Source organism: Leptosomus discolor, chromosome 9, assembly GCF_034619465.1.
Source record: "Leptosomus discolor isolate bLepDis1 chromosome 9, bLepDis1.hap2, whole genome shotgun sequence".
NCBI classification, from domain to species: Eukaryota; Metazoa; Chordata; class Aves; order Leptosomiformes; family Leptosomidae; genus Leptosomus; species Leptosomus discolor.
This window is the reverse complement of record NC_141399.1, coordinates 17,247,843-17,266,255: the sequence shown is the minus strand read 5'-3', so window position 1 is coordinate 17,266,255 and position 18,413 is coordinate 17,247,843. Positions and strand designations below refer to the sequence as shown.

General features: G+C 51.1%; 1 protein-coding gene across 1 annotated transcript; it reads left to right on the top strand.

Annotated features, from left to right (window-relative positions):
* The first annotated feature begins 8,764 nt into the window (after positions 1–8,764).
* On the top strand, positions 8,765–15,587 carry GLYCTK (glycerate kinase). Its single transcript, XM_086469930.1, has 4 exons — positions 8,765–9,051; positions 9,424–9,575; positions 11,495–11,670; positions 12,289–15,587. The coding sequence occupies exons 1-4, from the start codon at positions 8,765–8,767 to the stop codon at positions 13,192–13,194; spliced, it is 1,521 nt and encodes a 506-aa protein (XP_086326056.1). The 3' UTR covers positions 13,195–15,587.
* Positions 15,588–18,413: the final 2,826 nt, after the last annotated feature.

Genomic DNA, 18,413 nt, shown 5'->3' with positions numbered 1-18,413 from the left:
CCCGCCGCCGGGCCGGGCCGCGCCGAGGGCGGCGGCGCTGCTGAGGGGAGCCGGGCGTGGCTCCGGTCGGCGGCGGGAGCGGACGGGCAAGGCCCGGCGGGGCGGCGGGGATCGGCAGAGGGCGGGGAGGGGCGGCGGGCCAGGGCGGGCGGCGCCCTCCGGCTCGGCTCGGCCCGCTCAGGCCGCGGAGAGGCGGCTCCTCCTCATTGTGTCCGCCATCTTGCTGCTCCGGGAACAGCGGGGGGCGACGCGCGGGGCACCCTGGGAAGGGGGGGGGGACACACGCGCGCGCGCGCTTAGCAGCTGCGCGGTGTCAGGGGAGCTCGGCGGGAGGGCGGGGCGTGCGCGCGGCCTGCTGGGACGGGGGAGGGCGCAGCCGCGGGGGGCGTGGCCTGTACCCGGCGGCCATATTGAGTGTGGCGAGAAGGCCTGCCTGCCCTCCCCCGGCCCGGGGCGGCTGTCAGCGTCCCCGCCCCTCGTGGGGCCCAAGGTGGGAAGGGACGACCCAGAGCCGGACCAGGCCGGGCCGGATTGGGTTGTCATTACCCGTGCCTCGCGGGGTATGGGGGGAAAGTCGGGTTGAGGGCGTTACGTCAGCCCGCAGAGCGGGCAGCGGCTTCGCGCCGCTGGGGGGGCGTGACTTCCGGCGCCATGCGGTCCCTGCGGTGTAGGTGCTGTCCTTTGAAAGGCGCAGCGGGCGCTGTACGTTCGTCTCTCCGCTCCTGTCAGCCCCGTTGCTGCACGTTTCTATCCCGCAGCGGTTTTGGCTGTAAAGCCTGGCCTCCGAGCAGCGCCACAGAGGCGCCACTACCGCACCCTGCGGCCTCGCGCCGCGCAGGACGCCAGATAAAGATGGGCAGCGAACGCCGCACCTTTGAGCGCGCCGCCTTGGCTTTCGGGGCTGGTGCTGCGGTACAGGCACCTTGCAGCTGTGATGAACCTTGATGCCAGGCTCTGTGTTCCTGGTTTTGTACATATCTGACAGCCCTCCCCCAGAAAATTTCTAGCACCCGGTTGCTTTAATTTTAGAACACCAGATCCTTTGTCATTTCGGTCCCCCAGAAACTCAGAATCAAAAGAAAAAAAACCCACAAAACCATAGATGCCTTCATAAATGTTAATTGCATTTTCCTTTAATAGTCTGCAGAAGAGTTTGATTTTGCTTTTAAAGTAATGTTGCCCTCCTGTGGTCAAACAACAGTAAGTCCGGGAACTCTTGTCAAAAGTCCGCTTGCACGTCATTCAAACATGCTTAATTATTTTACGTGCATATACGATTTAGTGAAACAAAAATCTTTTCTCAGATTACTTGCTCTTATTGCTTGCTTACTAGAGTTCACTGCCACAGGTTTAGACATCTAACCTGATTCACCCTTTCATGCTGTCATGGGATTGGCTCGTCAGGATGATTCACTGTTTTTTTACTGTGAAACAGAGACAAGATCTTCACACTGGAGTCTATGGAGACTCAGCGAAAGACGCCTTTGTTACTTCCGAGGGTCTCAGAGTCAGCTACCCCATTACAGGTCAGTTCAAACAATTGATTTTCGTGTGATGAGAGATTTTGGAGAAGCACAGAATGGCATAGCTCTTGCACACTGTAAATTGCATGATCAAAGCCTGGATTATCTCATGTGGGCCCTGAAGGTGACTCATCAATACCATCATAAGACAGTTTACTTCAAAACACCTACAATACTTAGCTAAGTTTTAGAGTTGTATAACACCGTGGGTTGTTGATTTGATATTTTGTCACTTCCTTTTTATTCTTTCTTCTACCTTTCTTCCTAGTCGTTGGAACTTAGTTTGTCAGTTTACACCAAGCTGGAATTTCTCTGGCAGGATAATTGGATCTTCTAGCAAAATGTCACATTAGGTAGGAATTATGGATAATGCCCCTGCAAAACTAGTTAATGGAAAAAATGTTTAATTGCTGCTTGAGTAGTATTGATCAAATCCAGTCATTTTACCTATGCATTTCTATGTTAGATACCACCATAACCTGCACAATACAGACAGACCTGTGCTTGCTCGGATGGGTGGACGTGAATTTCAGAGACGCTTCTGGAAACAACACTGCTCAGGTGAATATGTTTCTGTTGGACTCTGCCGGCAGTGATGATTCTCTGTGGGTAACGGTTGTGACTGGAGGCTTGTGTGGAGGATTTGTATCCTATAACTTTGCATCTCTTTATGGGCTCTTGAAACTAAGCATGAAACTAAGGGGCATCCAACCCTCTCCCTGCTGTTACAACATGGAATCACAGAAGTGTGGGGAGAAGGGACCTCTGGAGCTGCCTGCTCCATCCTCCTGCTCGGTGCAGGACCATGAGCAGCACAAGATCAGCTTGGTCATGGCTTTGTCTAGCCAAATCCTGAAAACCACTTAGCGTGGAGACCATAGCTTCCCTGAGTGGCCTGATCCAGTGCTGTGAGACCCTCTCTATGAAGAACTTTTTGCCACTGTCCAACATGAACGTTCTGACTTGCAAATTGTTGCCATTGCTCCTTATGCTTTCTGCCGCTACCAAGAAGAGTTCGTCTCTACTGTCTTTATAACTACCCTTCAAGTAGTTGTAGCTGCTATTAGGTTGCTCCCTAGTGGTTGCACCACTTGGTTCCCAGTCTGCCCTGATGCACGGGGATCCTGCCCCGACAGCAAAACTTCACACTTCTCCTTGCTGAGCGTCATGAGGTTTCTGTTGGCCCTGACCTTGAGTTTATCATGGTTCCTGGGGAGGGTGGCTCTGTCAGGTGATGAAGCCGCAGGGTGACACGAACCCCAACAGAGCCCCTGTTCATTAACAGCTGTCAGCTGGTCCCTGAGCTGCTGATACCTACTCTCTGAGCCGAGTGGTTGAGCTCTTTTTCAACGAGTCTTAACAGTGTGTTTGCCCAGCCCACTCTTCTTCAGCGAGCTCATGAGAATGGTGTCAAAAACCTCACTGAAGTCAAGGTAGATTACATCTTCCGCTTTCCCCATAGCCTCTTGTCTCAGCCTAGAGGGCAGATGTAATTGTCATCCTGTGACTGATTAATATTCCTGGTTCTTTCTCCTCTTATGTTATTTCCAACAGAGGAGCTCATAATTTTTTGCTATTAATCCCAAAGAACATGACCTTGTATTTTGCAGTACTGAATTTCGACCCCATCCTATTATTCCAGTCCTCAAGGCTGGCCACTTTTCATCTTCTCTAGAATACAATGATCCTTCCCTCTGTTTTAAATTACTCTCAACTTTAATTGCAAGTTGACTCAAAATAGGGTGTTTCAGAAATTACAGCATGAAAGGAAGTAGACTTGGCATGGACTTGGCTTCAGGGTAGTACTGTTCTGTGTTGAGCTACAGAAGGATTTTTTTAGTGAAAAATTTTTCTTCCCTGAAATCCCCAGTGCATGGGAAAATCATTTCCAAAAGGTATATAGGGAGTGAAGGGAGTGTGACCTAGAAAAACTAGTAAGATGCATATGTCAAATCCAGTTAATTTTTTTACTAATGATATTGATCTATATATAAAAAATGCTGAACAGAACACTTATCTTCCCTGTGTTTGGCCTTAGGCTACATTCCCCATCAAAGGCAAAGAGACCGTGTTGACACTTTCCTGGTGAGTAAATCAGTCATGAGAGCAACATATTTCTTTTCCAAGAAACATATAGAAAGCCATGTTTTGGAAATTAGGGCTCCCGGGTTTCCCAGAGCTCAGCATATTCTTGAAACAAAGGTATTCAGACTCCATCCTACTTTCTCCCTTGCCTGCCTGGCAAACCCTCTGTGCAGCTCTCTGGTCTCATCGTAGTGCTTCTGTCCACCATCATCCTCTTTCCCAGCTGTGGATGCAAGGAGCACCTCAGGGAGTGGGGGCAAAAGGACCTTTCACCCTGTCCCTGTGCACCCACTTGTGCACTGGACACTTCGTAGCTGACCAGTGATGAGTCGGTCCATCCTAGCTGCAGACATTTTCTCTTTTACAAAATGTGAATGAGGCAGTGTGGTAATTTTATGCAAATCCTTGTGCAGATTAAGAAATTAATCAAATTCTGAAATTTTCATTTAAAGAGATTAGTCTTGAAAAATCCCCCGTCTAATCCTCCCAGAATAGTCACTTGGAACAAACCTTCAACGCTTTGTTTTCCTCCTGGGTTCAGTGCATCTCCTGGAAAATTTTCTCGTAATGCTTTTGGGACCATCTGGAGCAGCAAGTTTGAGTTTGAGTAGGGCTCACCAGGCAAATTAAAGCTGATATATCAAATGATAGAAAAGATGTGTCAGTAAGTGGGAACAGGGGAGTTTAAGGCAGTAAAATCTCTGCAGTATTGTACTTCATAGGTAAACTCCCATGGTACTGCATGAAAAATGGAAGCGGTAAGCCTCGGTGAGTTTAACAGTGATTTACATATCAAGAGGCCAGGAGAAAGTCATGTAGCAAGAAAAATGAGTAGCAAGAGACACTGCTAAAACTTGCTGTGTTTGGTAGTTTACTGCTGTAACAAAGATGTAAGCTGTCTTTTAGAGCTCGAGCTCAACATTATTCTTGAACAATTTGGGTTTTATCCAGTGCCATCTCAAATGTTTTCCAAGCCCCTCAGGGAATTTGAAGTTGACCTTGTACATGGTGGGCCAGCCATCAATCACTGTCGTACTGGGAGAAATCCAGAGAAGTCCTGATGACGTTAAAAATAAACTAACTTAGGCCCCTGAAGTTCTCAGTTAAATTAGCCATCCCAGAGCATTAGTATACAGTATCCCCTGATCTTGCAGCACCTGAAACACTCGGGATATGTGGTTGGCTTGCCCTGCAACAAGCCCAATTGTCCCAGCTTCAAGAAAACCACAAGCCTGTGCTGCAAACCCTTGAGCAAACCTCCAGCCGCAGCACCTGGAATAGCTCAGCCCTGCCCTGCGATGGCAGACTGGGCCCTAGAAGGGAATATTTTTCTGACTTTCAAGTACCTGCTGTGGAGCGAAGTGCTGGCTCACTTTTCCCACTGCACAGGCATGGCTAGCTCATTTGTTCACTGGTTTCATCCCCAATGTGACTCCAAGTTTACGGCTCAGACTATGCCCCCCTATGTCCGTGCTTTTGGTCTCATGCCACCATCCAATTTACCTGGCAGTTCACCACATTTCTGCCCCTAGTGCCGGATTGTTATTGTTTCTGTCTCACTCTGACTTTGGCTCCTGGCCTGCAGAATTGCTTTAATTAAAAAATTAATGAAAGGTGATGCAAATGAGCGCTTTGCTGTATTTTATCATAGTCCAGCTCTTCTCCTTCCTTCTTTCTCAGAGAAGGTGAAAATGAGGAGCTGGGGGTTTGCTGCTTTTTGTTGTGAGAGTTAACTGGAAATTTCTGCAGGCTTAGGAGGAGCCCTATGAAGAAAGGGCTTATAATGGTAATGCATGCAAACAAGTATGTAGATGCTGAACATTATTCATCAAGAAAGCTAAGGAAGTTTTCATTTAAAGAGGATTAATCTAAACCCCTTACAGTCCTCCTGCTCTTTTCGGAACAGGCAATTCTTAGCATAATTTTCCTCCTAAGCTTAGCACAAACTTCTAGAAAACTTTTCAGAAGACTATGTGTACCCCAAGTCCAAATTATCTTGAGCAGGAACAAAGGGAAGGTGTAAAACCCGAGCCCCACTAGTGCCTATAGTATGTCACCTTATATCCATATAGAAGAGGGCTCATTTGTCCCTATGGGATGTCCCTGAGAAACTGAGGAACAAATATTAGTCCATGAAGCAGTATGGGTCACATCATCAGCCCCTTCTCCCAGCCCAAATTCCTCCTAGCTGGCAGTGGGAAGAGGAGGACACAGGGGTGTGAGGGTGTAATTTCCCCACGTGCGATACGCAGCAGTTAACTGGCAATTACATCATTTCTAGACCCACCATTGTGGAGGCAGTCTGAGAGCTACCATTTGGATTATTTTTCTTTCCAATGCTGCCTATGCCTTGGTGTGGGGTGATGCTCAGTTCTCTTGATCTTGTAAAATGTAAAATGAGTAGGAGTTTTATTTTTTGTTACTATCTACAGTGGATTTCATAGCACTGATTTATAGCTGTCCCCTGATGACATTTAGTACCCAGTGCCTGAAACTCTATAAATAAATTACATAAAATAGATTTGTGGCATCATTAGCAGGACCCCCATTCCAAGGGGAGCCTCCAGTGAGCCTGCATGTCTAATCAGAGCTGACAAGGAGCAGAGTTACACACTGAGACCTCCAAAGCTAGTGCGTGTGTGCCAAATTCAGCTCTCTGTTGCATTGGTGTAAAGCTGGATAACTTCTGACTGCAGGGGGGTTTACACCAGATTTAGTCTGCATTTACACCTGTGCACTGAGATCGGTGTCAGGCAGTGTGCCCTAAAATTCTTAGATGCAATGGAAAGACATATGCTGACTTCAACAGGCTCTGGATCAGGCCTCAATGGTTAAAATATAATCTGAGTTCAGAGTGCAGAAAACAGATTACATGCCTGCTATTGTAGTGAAATGCTTTCCAGAGCAAGCATTAGCAGTATGTACACAAGTGCCAGATGAATTAAGCTGGCATTTATTTTTTTCGGCTCCAGTAGGAGAGGATTGCTTTTGAACAACTCGTGCCTGCTGTGTCGTGTCTGGAGTGGAGCTGAATGGAGCTGCTGGGAGGGCACGTGTGACAGGAGCTGCAGTTGCAGGTCTGGTTGTGCTCAATTCCCCTGGTCTTCAGGGTCAGCTGTGCACAGAAACATCAAGGCAGAGACAGCCTGTTAAAAGCTTTGGAGCTTTATTTTCTTAAACTCCCTTGGCTCCATTTAAGCCTTTTTCTCTCCAACTACTTCTGCAAACCCTGTATCGTAGTTCAGACGAGGCGACCTGGGGCGTAATGCACCTCTGTTTTGTGACACCTTCCTCTGATTGCGCTGTGCTGCCAGGTGAATCGGAGACCTGCTTGGAACGGAGATGCTAATCTCAGTTCCTGAGAGGTGTGCAGCTGACTTCACTGGCTTAGCGCAGATACTCTGGCCCTCATTGTAAGAGTGCTGAGGCTCAGTGATTTAAACTGCTGGCAGCATCAGCTGCCAGGAAGTTTAAGAGGCTGGTAACAAAGTGGTCAGGACACCCTGTCTTTCATTCTTATCTCTCCTTGTGATTGAAAAGCCAGTTCTTCTGGCCAGTATCTAGAGGGAGTATAGACAGGTAGTTTATCAGCCTTGGGTTTTGCCTTTAAAATCTGTTTCTCCTAAGCATTGAATAATTTAGTTAGACTTGATGATCTTCAGGGTCTTTTCCAACTTAAATGATGCTTGGATTTTTTTCTCTGGCAACCTATGGTTCTCCATATATTTTTGCCTGCAAGTCCCTTGTGCAATAGATTTCAGAGTGTGCCCAAGTTTCATTGCCTGAGAAGGTGCTTGTGTAGAGGTTTTCACAGAGCCTTTGGGTCCTCACAGCAAAATAAGGCAGATTTAGACCCAAAGGAGGTTGGAAAGCTTGCCTGGGTTAATGATTAACACCTCGTAATGCTATGGGAGCGTTAGGACAAAGAGACCTCTAGACTCATGAGCTCTCACAGAAGCAGCCAGCCACTAGCCTTGCACTGAAACACATCCATTTACTAGAGAGAGGTTTAACTCTCTCGGGTAATTTGAATGGGTCTGTGATCGAATGTGTTGCCCAGGCTGCTTCAGCCTCCTGGCACCCTGCCTTAATTGCCTGCACCATAATTGCCATGAGTGGGAGAAATGCAGATCACAAGGGTCTTTGATCCTGTGAAATCAGCAATGAACTTGCTGCCAGTTAACAGAAGGAAGGAGAAATGCTGGGAGGGAATAGGTGCATGTGTGCTGGGAGGGGCTGCCTTTCCTCTGTCAAGACAAGTGTCTGCCCTTGAGCAGTTGAGACAGATCTTTTGGTCCACACACAGATCTGTTGCATATAATGCTAATGCTCAGTGGAGACTGACTCAAATGGGCTTTCACAGACACGGCTGGCAACTTTGCCTGGATCTGAAGTCTTATTTGGGCTCTAAATGTGATTTTAATGGATAATGAGAACACTAAAAAATAAAGGTGAATGAAGCCTTGTGTTAATTTGCTGTTTGGTGGGGAAACCTCATTACTGGTCTGTCTGCGGCCACCAGCAGCAAGGGATCAGGCAGCCAGCAAGCCTGTTGTTTCTCCTAAGTTCGTGCCTGATGCTGCAGGGACACATGGGACAATGCTTAGCCAGAGAATGAGATCAGCATTTGGCTAGCATGAGGAAGGGAGTTAATGTAAGGAAAAGCTGTTGCACCCAGACAGCCTGCTCTCTCCAGGACAGAGAGCAGCTTCCATAGTTTGGAAAGGCGTCAAACGCTGAACAAATAGAAATGATGTCTTGCTAGTGGCAAATCCACAGTGATGGACAAGCTGGCTGGCAGGGCTCGCCTTCCCTGTGGGAGGTGATGGGGTTGCAGGGGAACCACAAGCTGACAGGTAGTTTGAATGTGACACTGTCCTTCCCTCCCTCCTGCCTGGAGAGAGGTTTGAAAATGCTATTGATACGGCACCTTAATCTAGAAGGAACAGGAGCTGGAGCTCCATGGTTCATGGTTTGTCCTCCCTACCCTCTCTGTGACAGCCCTCCTGTCTCTTCTGCTAGCAATAACATTCACTTTCCCTTGCAGGTTGGAGGGTGGTGGCTGCCCCAGCTCTCAAGGCCTTGCCAGTGTCAACAGAGCGTGCACAAGCCCACCCCACCAAGCAGACTGACTCAGCCCAGCCACCCTGTGCAGCATGTCCCTCCGTGAGCACACGCTGTCCCTCTTCCGCAGCGCGGTGGGCATCGTCCGGCCAGCTCCAATGCTGAAGAGGGCTGTGAAGCTCCAGGGAGATGGGTGCCCTCAGCTGCTGGTGAAGGGCCAGGCCTTTCCAGTGAAGAGGGACCTGTACCTGGTGGGTTTTGGCAAAGCTGTGCTGGGGATGGCTGCGGCAGCAGAAGAGATCCTGGGAGACCACCTTGTTCGGGGGATCATCAGTGTGCCACTAGGCATCCAGGAAAGCCTGCAGCGAGCAGGAATGCAGTAAGGGGGGGGCTGTGTCTGTAAAGTTTGGTGGGGATAGGCTGCCAGATTGGTCCTCTGTAGGATGTTGCTGTGAACCCCTTCAGTCCTTTCCAGCTGCCCTTGGTCTGGTGCCTAACCCATCCACCACACTGCCCTGGTCTTCAACCACCGTTACGTCTCGGTGGCACTAATGACACAGCACATCTCTCGTGCTGGGTGCTCTTGGCTCCCCAGCCCTGGGGAAGAGACACTCAGCAAAGGCCACTTCGCTGTCCCGGTCACTTGCTGTACACCTCTGGTGCACCAGGCCCATTTCCCTGCTGAGTGACAGCCTGGCTGCCTGTGTAGGTGCACATGTCAGCAGTGTGATTGCCTCTCTTACCTCGCCAGAGAGATGCTCCTGAAGCCACACAGCAAAATCCAGGTCATCGAAGGTGCCAAAAACAACCTCCCAGACCCAGAGGCTCTGAAGGGAGCAGTTGCCATCCAGGAGCTGGCTGAGGGTCTGACTGTGGGTGACCTGCTCCTCGTGCTCATTTCAGGTAGCGTGGGGATCCCAGGGAATGGGTTCTGCTGGTGGACCTCCTCCAGCTGCCTGCCCACACATGGCCGTGCAGCAGAGGAGTGCTGTGCTGTGCCAGCCCTTTCAGCACTGACACCTGCACCTCTGTGATTTTTCCTCTCCCTTCTCCCACCACCCTTTCTCCAGGGATGCAGCAGGGAAGAGCACAGGGCTCACTGCTGCTGCAGTGGATGCGCTGCCTCCCAGCACTGGGGGGAGGCTGAGCTGCGCAGGCTGGGTCCCACAGTTGTGCCACCACTGCGAGATGGCACCTCTGGGCACAGCCTGCCAGCTGCTCTCACCCCTTAGCAAGGACATGCTTTCTTCCTGCCCCCTCCTTATATTTGGGGATGCAGACTTGGAGAAGCAAGCACTTCATGGACTTGCATGCTCCAAATTTCTGCAGAGGCATGATGCTGTAAGCTGAGATTTGTGACCGACCCTTCCCAGGGCTCTGCTGTTTCCCAGCCAGTGGAAATGAGGCCCCCAGGTTCCAACACAGTGAGCTGCAGAGCTGCATACCTTGCAGATTCAGTCCTGAACACCCCCAGGCCCTGGCTGCTGGGCCCCCACACTGTCCCCAGACTCAGGGCTGTGTAAGGAAGGTGGATATTGTGCATCAGAGGGATGCAGCAATGTCGCCCCAGCCTGAACTCAGCCTGGTGAGTGGGTGTCGCAGAGCAAAAGCATACAGGGGCTTGGAGCAGCTCTGTAGAAACCCCTTGGTCTCCTCTGCTCTGTGATTTTTTCTTCTGGTTCCTCTGTGGATGCTGAAGCCTGATCTGGTGCAGAGAAGATAGTGCTGTTAGGCAAACACCCAAGCGGCTGGCTTGTAGCTGCACTTGCTGGGGATTCCCCTGGGTTTCCTCCTGTCCTTTGGCTACAGGGATCTCCAAGAGACTCCTCAGCCCTTCAGGGAGCCTGTACAGGATCTCCCTGCGGCTGCAGCTCCCTATGCATGTGCACACCCACACAGCAGCCAGTCCCCAACTGCTCCTGCCTCTCAGCTAGATCCCTGGCTATTGACTGAAACACAGGCATTTGCATTTGTTTTTCTTGCTCATCATGTTTTATTGATGCTGATTTGTCTCAAACCTCTGAGCAGGCTTTGCCTTTTGACAGTAGCTTTCAGCTGTACTTCTGTGCACATTCTCTCTCTGCTCAGATCTTGCTCCTTTCTATTCTGTGTTTTCCATCCATTCTACTTTTCCATTATAACCTTTTTTTTCTTGCCTTCTCTTCCACATTTCCAATGTCTGCTTGTATCAGACAGGATTCCTATTGATGAGGCTATCATCACCCTGGACTCACACCCTGGGTGTGCTTTATCCTTTGTGCTACTCTCTCCCCCTTCCCTTTCCTCCCAGGCCTAGATGAGTGTAGTTCAGTAGTTTCCAATCTTGCTGCAGCCATAGCTGGTGTTTTTACACACTGTCCTGAATAAATGAAGGCAGCAAAGCAGGCAGTGTCCCCATCTGCCTAACACTGACTGCTGTGCGAGTCATGGGAGCCTGTGCTCCCTGCTCACGCATCCAGGTAGCCCTTGAAAATCAGTGCGATGACACACTAGTAGCATGATGTAGTGGGGATTGTAATTGCTGGCCCTTCACCATCACGCCCTCAACACTGCAGGCATGCGGTACCCTGCCCTGGGGAGGTTTATGCTGCCTGGGTGAAGTATAGCTGACTGCAGACAGTGTGGGGCAGCAGTGATTAAAACCCATGGGTGAAGAAGACTGAATTTTGACGGGATGTTAGGATAGTTCCCCAATCACCTCTGCCTTCCTACTGCACACTGGTGAGGGGAGAGGAAAGGCTCAAGCATTGAACAGTCTTTCTTTGTGTCTGTCCTCCTTTTCCTGCGGTCCTGATGTCCTTGCCATCTCTTCTGCATCCTAGGGGGAGGATCAGCCCTACTGCCTGCTCCCATCCCTCCTATCCTCCTCGAAGAGAAGGAGAAACTCACAAAGGCACTGGCTTCTCGAGGAGCTGCCATACAGGAGCTGAATATTGTCCGGAAGACTCTGTCCTTGCTGAAGGGTGGAGGGCTGGCCCAGCTCGCGTATCCTGCACAGGTAAGCGAGGGGAAGCCCCTGCTTCCACAGAGATCACCCATCTGCCTTCAAAATAGGGTTTTAATCAACTGACCTAAGTGTGCTTGCAGGGGTTTTTTCCTTACTGAGTGAACAACCTTCACACACTGTTTTGGGACTCTGTGGCTCAGATTTCATTGAGGACCCATACTCAGGGAAACAGAGGTGGAATTCAGACTTGGCAAACGTCAGCCATCCTATCACACCACTATCAGCAGACCCCAGCCCTCACCCAGCAGGCACTTCCAATGTGCTGGTGCTCCACCACAGCGCTTTCGAGGTTGAGTCTGACCCTTTGCTCCCCTGTTCTCAGCACATGCCATTGCTGAACCCACACTAGGTTACCAGCCTGACAAGTACAGTGCACAGCTTGCATCTTCCAATGTGATGGTCCAGCATCAAACTACATTTTAGATCTGTGAGTTCAAGGGCAAGGTGACTCTCATGGGACCTTAAAACAAATATGGGTGAAGATCTGCCCCTCTTTCCATCTGCTTTGACATAGGGGTGGTGCAAGTGTGACTCACACTTATGCCAGGGCTCTCACGTGGTCACCTGTCTCTGCCTCCCACAATATTCTCCAGGCGCTTCTCTTGGTAGGTGGTGAGCCTTATCTTGTCTGATGTGATTGGTGACCCGTTGGACATCATAGCAAGCGGGCCCACTGCTGCCAGCTCCCACAGCATCCAAGACTGCCTTCAGATACTCGCCAAATACAACCTGCTGCACAGCTTGCCCAAGTCAGTGGAAACAGTTCTGTCCAGCTCTCCCACCAAGCCCACTGCTCCGGAAGACTACTCCCACGTTTGCAACATCATCATTGGATCAAACACACTGGCTTTAGATGAGGCCAAACGCCAAGCCGAGGGCCTCGGCTATGCAACTCTGATTCTGAGCACAGCAATCTGTGGGGAAGTCGGCTGCATCGCCACTCTGTACTGCCAGCTGATCCAGCTGGTCTGCCTGGGCTTCGCTGGCCTCGGAGAAGGGCCCTTGAGTGACCACGTGAAGGGGAATCTCCTGCAGCTGGCAGCAGAGCTAGACATCCTGGGTTTGAACCTTGCTGAGTTTCTGCAGGCCCTGCGAGAATTAGGGCCTAACAGACCAGTCTGCATCCTGGCCGGTGGAGAAACCACGGTTCAACTTCAAGGAACAGGCAAGGGAGGGAGAAACCAGGAGCTGGTCCTGCGTGTGGGGCTGGGGCTGCACAGGGCACAGGCTATGGAAGTCAACAGCCCCTCAGGGAGGTGTGAGATAGTCTTCCTCAGTGCGGGGACAGATGGGCAGGATGGGCCGACGGATGCAGCAGGGGCGTTCTGCAGCCCAGAACTGGTGGATGAAGCGCTGCAGGAGGGCCTTGATGTGGAGACCTTTCTCAGCAACAATGATTCCTACACATTCTTCAGCCAGTTCCAAGGTGGGCATCACCTTCTGGTGACAGGCTTGACAGGCACCAACGTCATGGACATCCAGGCCATTTTAATTAGAGCCACAGAGAGATCGTAAGAGCTCCCTCTGCAGATATCCAGATGCATTTAATTAGGACCAGAAGTAAATGAAGGCATCAACACTGCAGACAAGTGTAAGCTACTTCAATTAGGGCTTGCTTTTGAGGGTGCTAATATCTTTGACAGAAAGAGTCTGCTAATTAGACACGAGTGTATGTCCACAGCAAAAGCAAGCACTTGTAGTTGGGATCAGAGGACAGTAAGAGGTCACATTACAGACACAGAGGCCAGATTTAACACTGCTGCTGAGAGCCACAAGTCTTGTGACTCCTTCAACTATAGTTAAAAGATGGGGGGAAACAGAGGCCATGGTAGGGCTGCCTTCACTGCAGCTGTTGCATCTCCAGTGCCCCCAGCTCAAGAGCAGCTCAGCAGTGGGCTTCTGCAGGTTCATGGACATACATTACCATGACTGAAGGACATAAAAGCAATAGCAAGGCCTGCCCCGGGGGGGATGCAGTGGGGACACCCTGCACCCACTCCCCTTGACAGCACAGTGCCCTGCAGCTCCTCCCACACCAAGGTACCTGAGGCAATACAGAGACTCCAAGCCCAGCACAACGCACACCCAGAAGCGTGGCTAAGGAGCACGTTGGCAAAGAGAAGAATTTGATACTGGACTCATGACCCAAAAGCAGCGCACACTGTCACAGAGGGTGGTACATCTTCACTGTGCAGCCTGAGGAAGGGGACAATTGAGTCACAGGGGCAAGCCAGCTGAGTGGAGCCCTCCTCCAGCCCCCTGGAGAGAAGAGGACATCTTCCCTGCTGAGCTCTGTCAGGACAGCCTCCATGCGAGCAGCATGTTGTTTTCCAACTGCCTAGAAAACAGTCGTGCATCCAGCCTGAGCCACTGACCTTTCTTCTGTGCCGAGGCAGAAGTCGCTGTCACTCTGATTAACTCTGCTAATTCCACAGAACAAAAGGCAAGGAAACCTTCATGCTCAGCTCTCCTGACCCATGCTGCTGAGCTGATCAAAGGGCAAAGCTGCCAGAGCTGTGCTTTGACAGGGAGACTCTCCCCCACATGTATAAGGATGCAGTGGTTATTACGGGTTCATCACCTACTGCAGTGCAATATGTGGGAGAACAGAGATGAGCTGGGTTTCCCAGGATGTGGAGCCCACAATGAGGCTGGATTTCAGAAGGGCTCTGCCTGTAGCAACAGGCATAGTGACGGTTTTGGCTGGGTATTCAAAGGAGTTCAGCTCGGTAACCAGTATGACCCAACCCATCTAACTCCTTTTGAATACCTGCCTGTTGGTTACAGAGCCTAAGTGGGAGCTGAGCTTTTTTGAAAATCCAACCCTAATTTGACACGACACAGTTGTCTCAGACTCTTTCCAGACAGACCGACCTACTCCATGTGGCTGATCTCATCTCTTGACATAAATACACCATCCTGCCAACACTGTGAGTTGTGGTGTCTCACTGAACAGTCGTTCTACACCACACTCCAAGATGGATTGGAAGGTGGGTTTTTGAGGAGGATGCATAACCCCCTGCTTTGGTTTCACAGCAAATATCTAACAAGTAGGGGTATCAGCAGGACCGTCACAGGACCCAGTATTGATGCCAGGCTGGCAGCTGGACTGTCTGGGCCATAGCCCAGACATAGTGTCAAGGCACAAGCCTGGGGATTTCAAAATCCTGCTCTTACCCCAGTGGTTTAAACTCATCCACCCATCTCATTTGTCCTCCGAGTCTGAAGGTCTTCTGTAACGTGCCTGAACTTGCTCACGCTGGCAAACAGCTTTGAGTTCTGCTGGGGAAAACCTGCCAAGCATTATAAAACTCGCTGTGCCCCCATAATGTCAGGTGGCAGTTGCGCAGGAGAAGCTGTTTTGTGCTGTGCATTCTTCTCTGGAGGTCACTGGCAGGTTGCCTCCTCCATGCCCAGCATGCCAGCACCACGGGGGCACTAACATGCATGGTGATACAGCCAAAAAGAAGGGACTGTGGCCAGGATAACTGGCTAAAGCTGGCTCCAAAACATTGTTAATGCATCCTGTCCAGTTCTGCTCCAGCAAAATCCAGAGTGACTCCAGTTTTGAGCTGGGGTGCCTGGCAGAAGGGTCACTGGCATCTTCAGCAGCAGGACTGGCATGCCAGCCTGGGCATGCTGTCACATGCCCACCATACTCCTGCACCCTGCTTACAGCCTCGCCACATTGCTGAGCGCCGTTCTAGTCCTTGGTGCTGCTGCTTGTGCTGTGTCACAGTCAGGTTCAGAAGACCTTGGGCTAGTGCTCACAGGTTTCTCCTGGGAAATGCCTGCTACATGTACCCTGAGCAGTGTCCTTGCTTTCTAAACAGTGCCTTTTCACTGATGTTTAAGAAGAGTTTGTGTTGGGGAGGAGAGAAGGCTAATAAAAGGTTTGTTGAAAGGTTGGAGCTGTTTGAAGTGCACTTCACATTTACATTTGCTTGGCCTCCATATATGGCTTTTGTTCTCATCCAGTCTTTTCTAACGAGGAGATAACAGGACAGCTGGAGGTTGACCAAGGACACCCAGGTTACAAAACACTTTTCCTCTTCTGATGCTTCTACCTGGATAGATTGAAGCTCCATTTCTGAGTGATTGCTTGGGTGGACCTTGTGCATCTTCTGCTTTGGAGCGTGTGCACCTCTTACAAACAAGGCATTGTTTTATTCCTCCAGACAGTGCTCAGCACAGAATTGTTGCTGCTCCGGACCAAAGTCTGTGACCTGCAGTCCCTTTGCCAACAGCAAAAGACCCCACGCATGAGCCAGCATACATTTGGGCCGCACTAGTCAGGTTTTCCAAGGATTTGTGAGATAACAGTTGCATCTAAAGACACAACAGCATTGCTTACCTGCCAAGTAACCATTTGCCTCCGGGCTGTCGGAGCCTGTCAGGAGAGATGACTTTCCTGAACTTAAGTGAGTCACCACAGCTGAGCAAGGCTTTGCAGCTTGCCTGCGCTGTCTTGGATGAGATATTAGCATCACCTGAGCATACCCGGGGAAATGAAGAAACCTAGAGTGCAGCTGTGGTCACACCAAATGATCTCAGTGTGCAGGCCATGCTGGGACCAGCTCCATGCCATCCTGACTCTGGGGTGCTCGCGCCTAAGGAGACAAGTCACAGAAAAAGTGAGGACTATAAGAGCAGCTTGGTTTTGACACTCCCAGTCCCTTCCTTTTTTATCAGAAAAGCAAAACTCTTTCCACACCAGCCAGCCTCCAGGAAGGAGGGAGGGAGGTGAGTGGAGATGGCCAATGTCCCCATATGTGGGCAGGGAACACAGGGACAGCCATCGGGAAAAGCACACTCAGCCACTGGGGCAGGGGGCAGGAAAGCAAAGCCCAGATGCACTCAGGGTCGATTTGCTCTCCTAAGCAGGCTGCTTGTAGCCAAACAGTGCTAATGGCCAGGAAAAGTAACTGCGATATTAACAGCACAAGCTTCTGGTAGTAAATTAAAAATCTTGGCTGCCGCCCTTGGCTCTGCTCTTGCCTCTTAGGAGACATTAATATCACAGCTCCCCAGCATTCCCATTATCACTTCATTAAGGATCCAATAATGATAAATGTGGATCTTTTTATTTTGCACTGAGCCTGATTAATGGCTAATATTTCACTAGGTGTTAATGGGGCCCTTCCTTTATGGAGGGATCGGAAGGGGGCTGCCTTTCATCTCCTCCATAAGTCAGGTAATTTTCACTATTTTTGCTAATGTGACAGATTTAACGCAAACCTTGAAAGAGCAGCTGAGGCCTCTTGAGAAACTTTGAAGAGCGTCATGCTTGGGGCAGCCCTTGCTGCCGGGGCCGTTCCCCAGCTCCCTTCTTTTTCTTCTTCTCCTCTTCTTCTTCCTCCTCCTCCCCTGTCCTGCTGGCAACACCTTCTTCCAGCGCCTGCACCCAAATGCTGCCAGATGCTGTCGCCCATCTCCTGGGATAGTGGGGGCAAAAGCGAAGCAGGGGTCTCCCCAAGGATGACCCCACCAGGGCTCTCTGCAGCAGATGTAGTAAAGAATCGGGCCTGCCCTTGCAAGGGGGTGCAATGCAAGGAGTGGGCTTGTGCTGGCCTCACCTCCAAGAAGCTTGGCACCATTCACCTGTCCCCAGAGAGGTCTGGGGAGGCTGGGATGCAGGACAGAGCTGGGGCTGAGGCCAGCACTCCAGGGGACTGCTTTGGTGGCTCCTCCAAGGCTGGCTTCTATGGCACAGGGTCTGTTCTCCGCTGTAAGACCCTGGTGTACTGCACGGCTTCAATCCCTATATGAAGTGGGATGTATAATCACATAGGAATAAAAAGCCATACGAGACAGCAGGGTGTGAGTTGCTCCATGCTGTCAGGACAACAGGCCGGTCCTCCTTCAGCATCTGCCACATCTGCTGGGATGGGTCTGGGATCTGGGAAGCCCCCAAGAGCATCCCCCTGCCAGCCTCTGTGCAGAGTCCATGGGGAGACACAGGAGCTCTGCATCAGACAGAAGAGAGGCGATGTTTCAGCCAGGAGAAAGTGTGGGAGGCCCCAGAGCCTCTGGAGAGGCAGCCCTGCAGGGCATCAGCACTTGCTCCCAGCCAACAGGGGCCTCCCACCCCAGCCCCCCGCCTTGGAGCTGAGACAAGACCTGCCCTGTGGTACACCCAGACCTCCTCACTGCCTACCCCCCTCCCAGAGCATCATCCTCCAGGGGCTCCTCCAGCCTGGGGACCCTTTGTATGGGCCACCATCATCCCCAGGGCGTTAGCCCCACCAAGGCAACGGGTGTTGCAACCCTCCAGCACCACCCCACCCTGGTGGGGGGAGAAAAAGGAGCCATCCTGCTCCCTGCAGCAGTGGAAGCATCCTCTGCTGTCTGACCGTGAAGAGCAGAGCCTGGCATGTGGAGCCAGCAGTTGCAGGGATCTGTCAGCACCATGATGTCAGAGCACAAATCCTCTGGCAGCCCATTAGGAGCAGCTCCTGGCTGCCTGCAGGAGCTCTTGACAGGGGGCCAGGCACCGGTGCGAATGAGCACGGATCCTCCACTGAGAAGTTGGACGTGGGTGGAGTGAAACCGGGGAGCTATTGCCCCAGTGAATGCTTACCGAGCGGCGCTGGCGTAGCTGCCGCAAGTAGCCCCACGTGCTGGGGTAGGGGGATGACTAGGGCAGGCTTCTGAGGGAGTCCATCCAAGCGATGCCAGGGATAGAGCCAAGTGGCAGCCAGCAGAAAAGGGGCTTTGTGTTGCCTTTCCTCCCG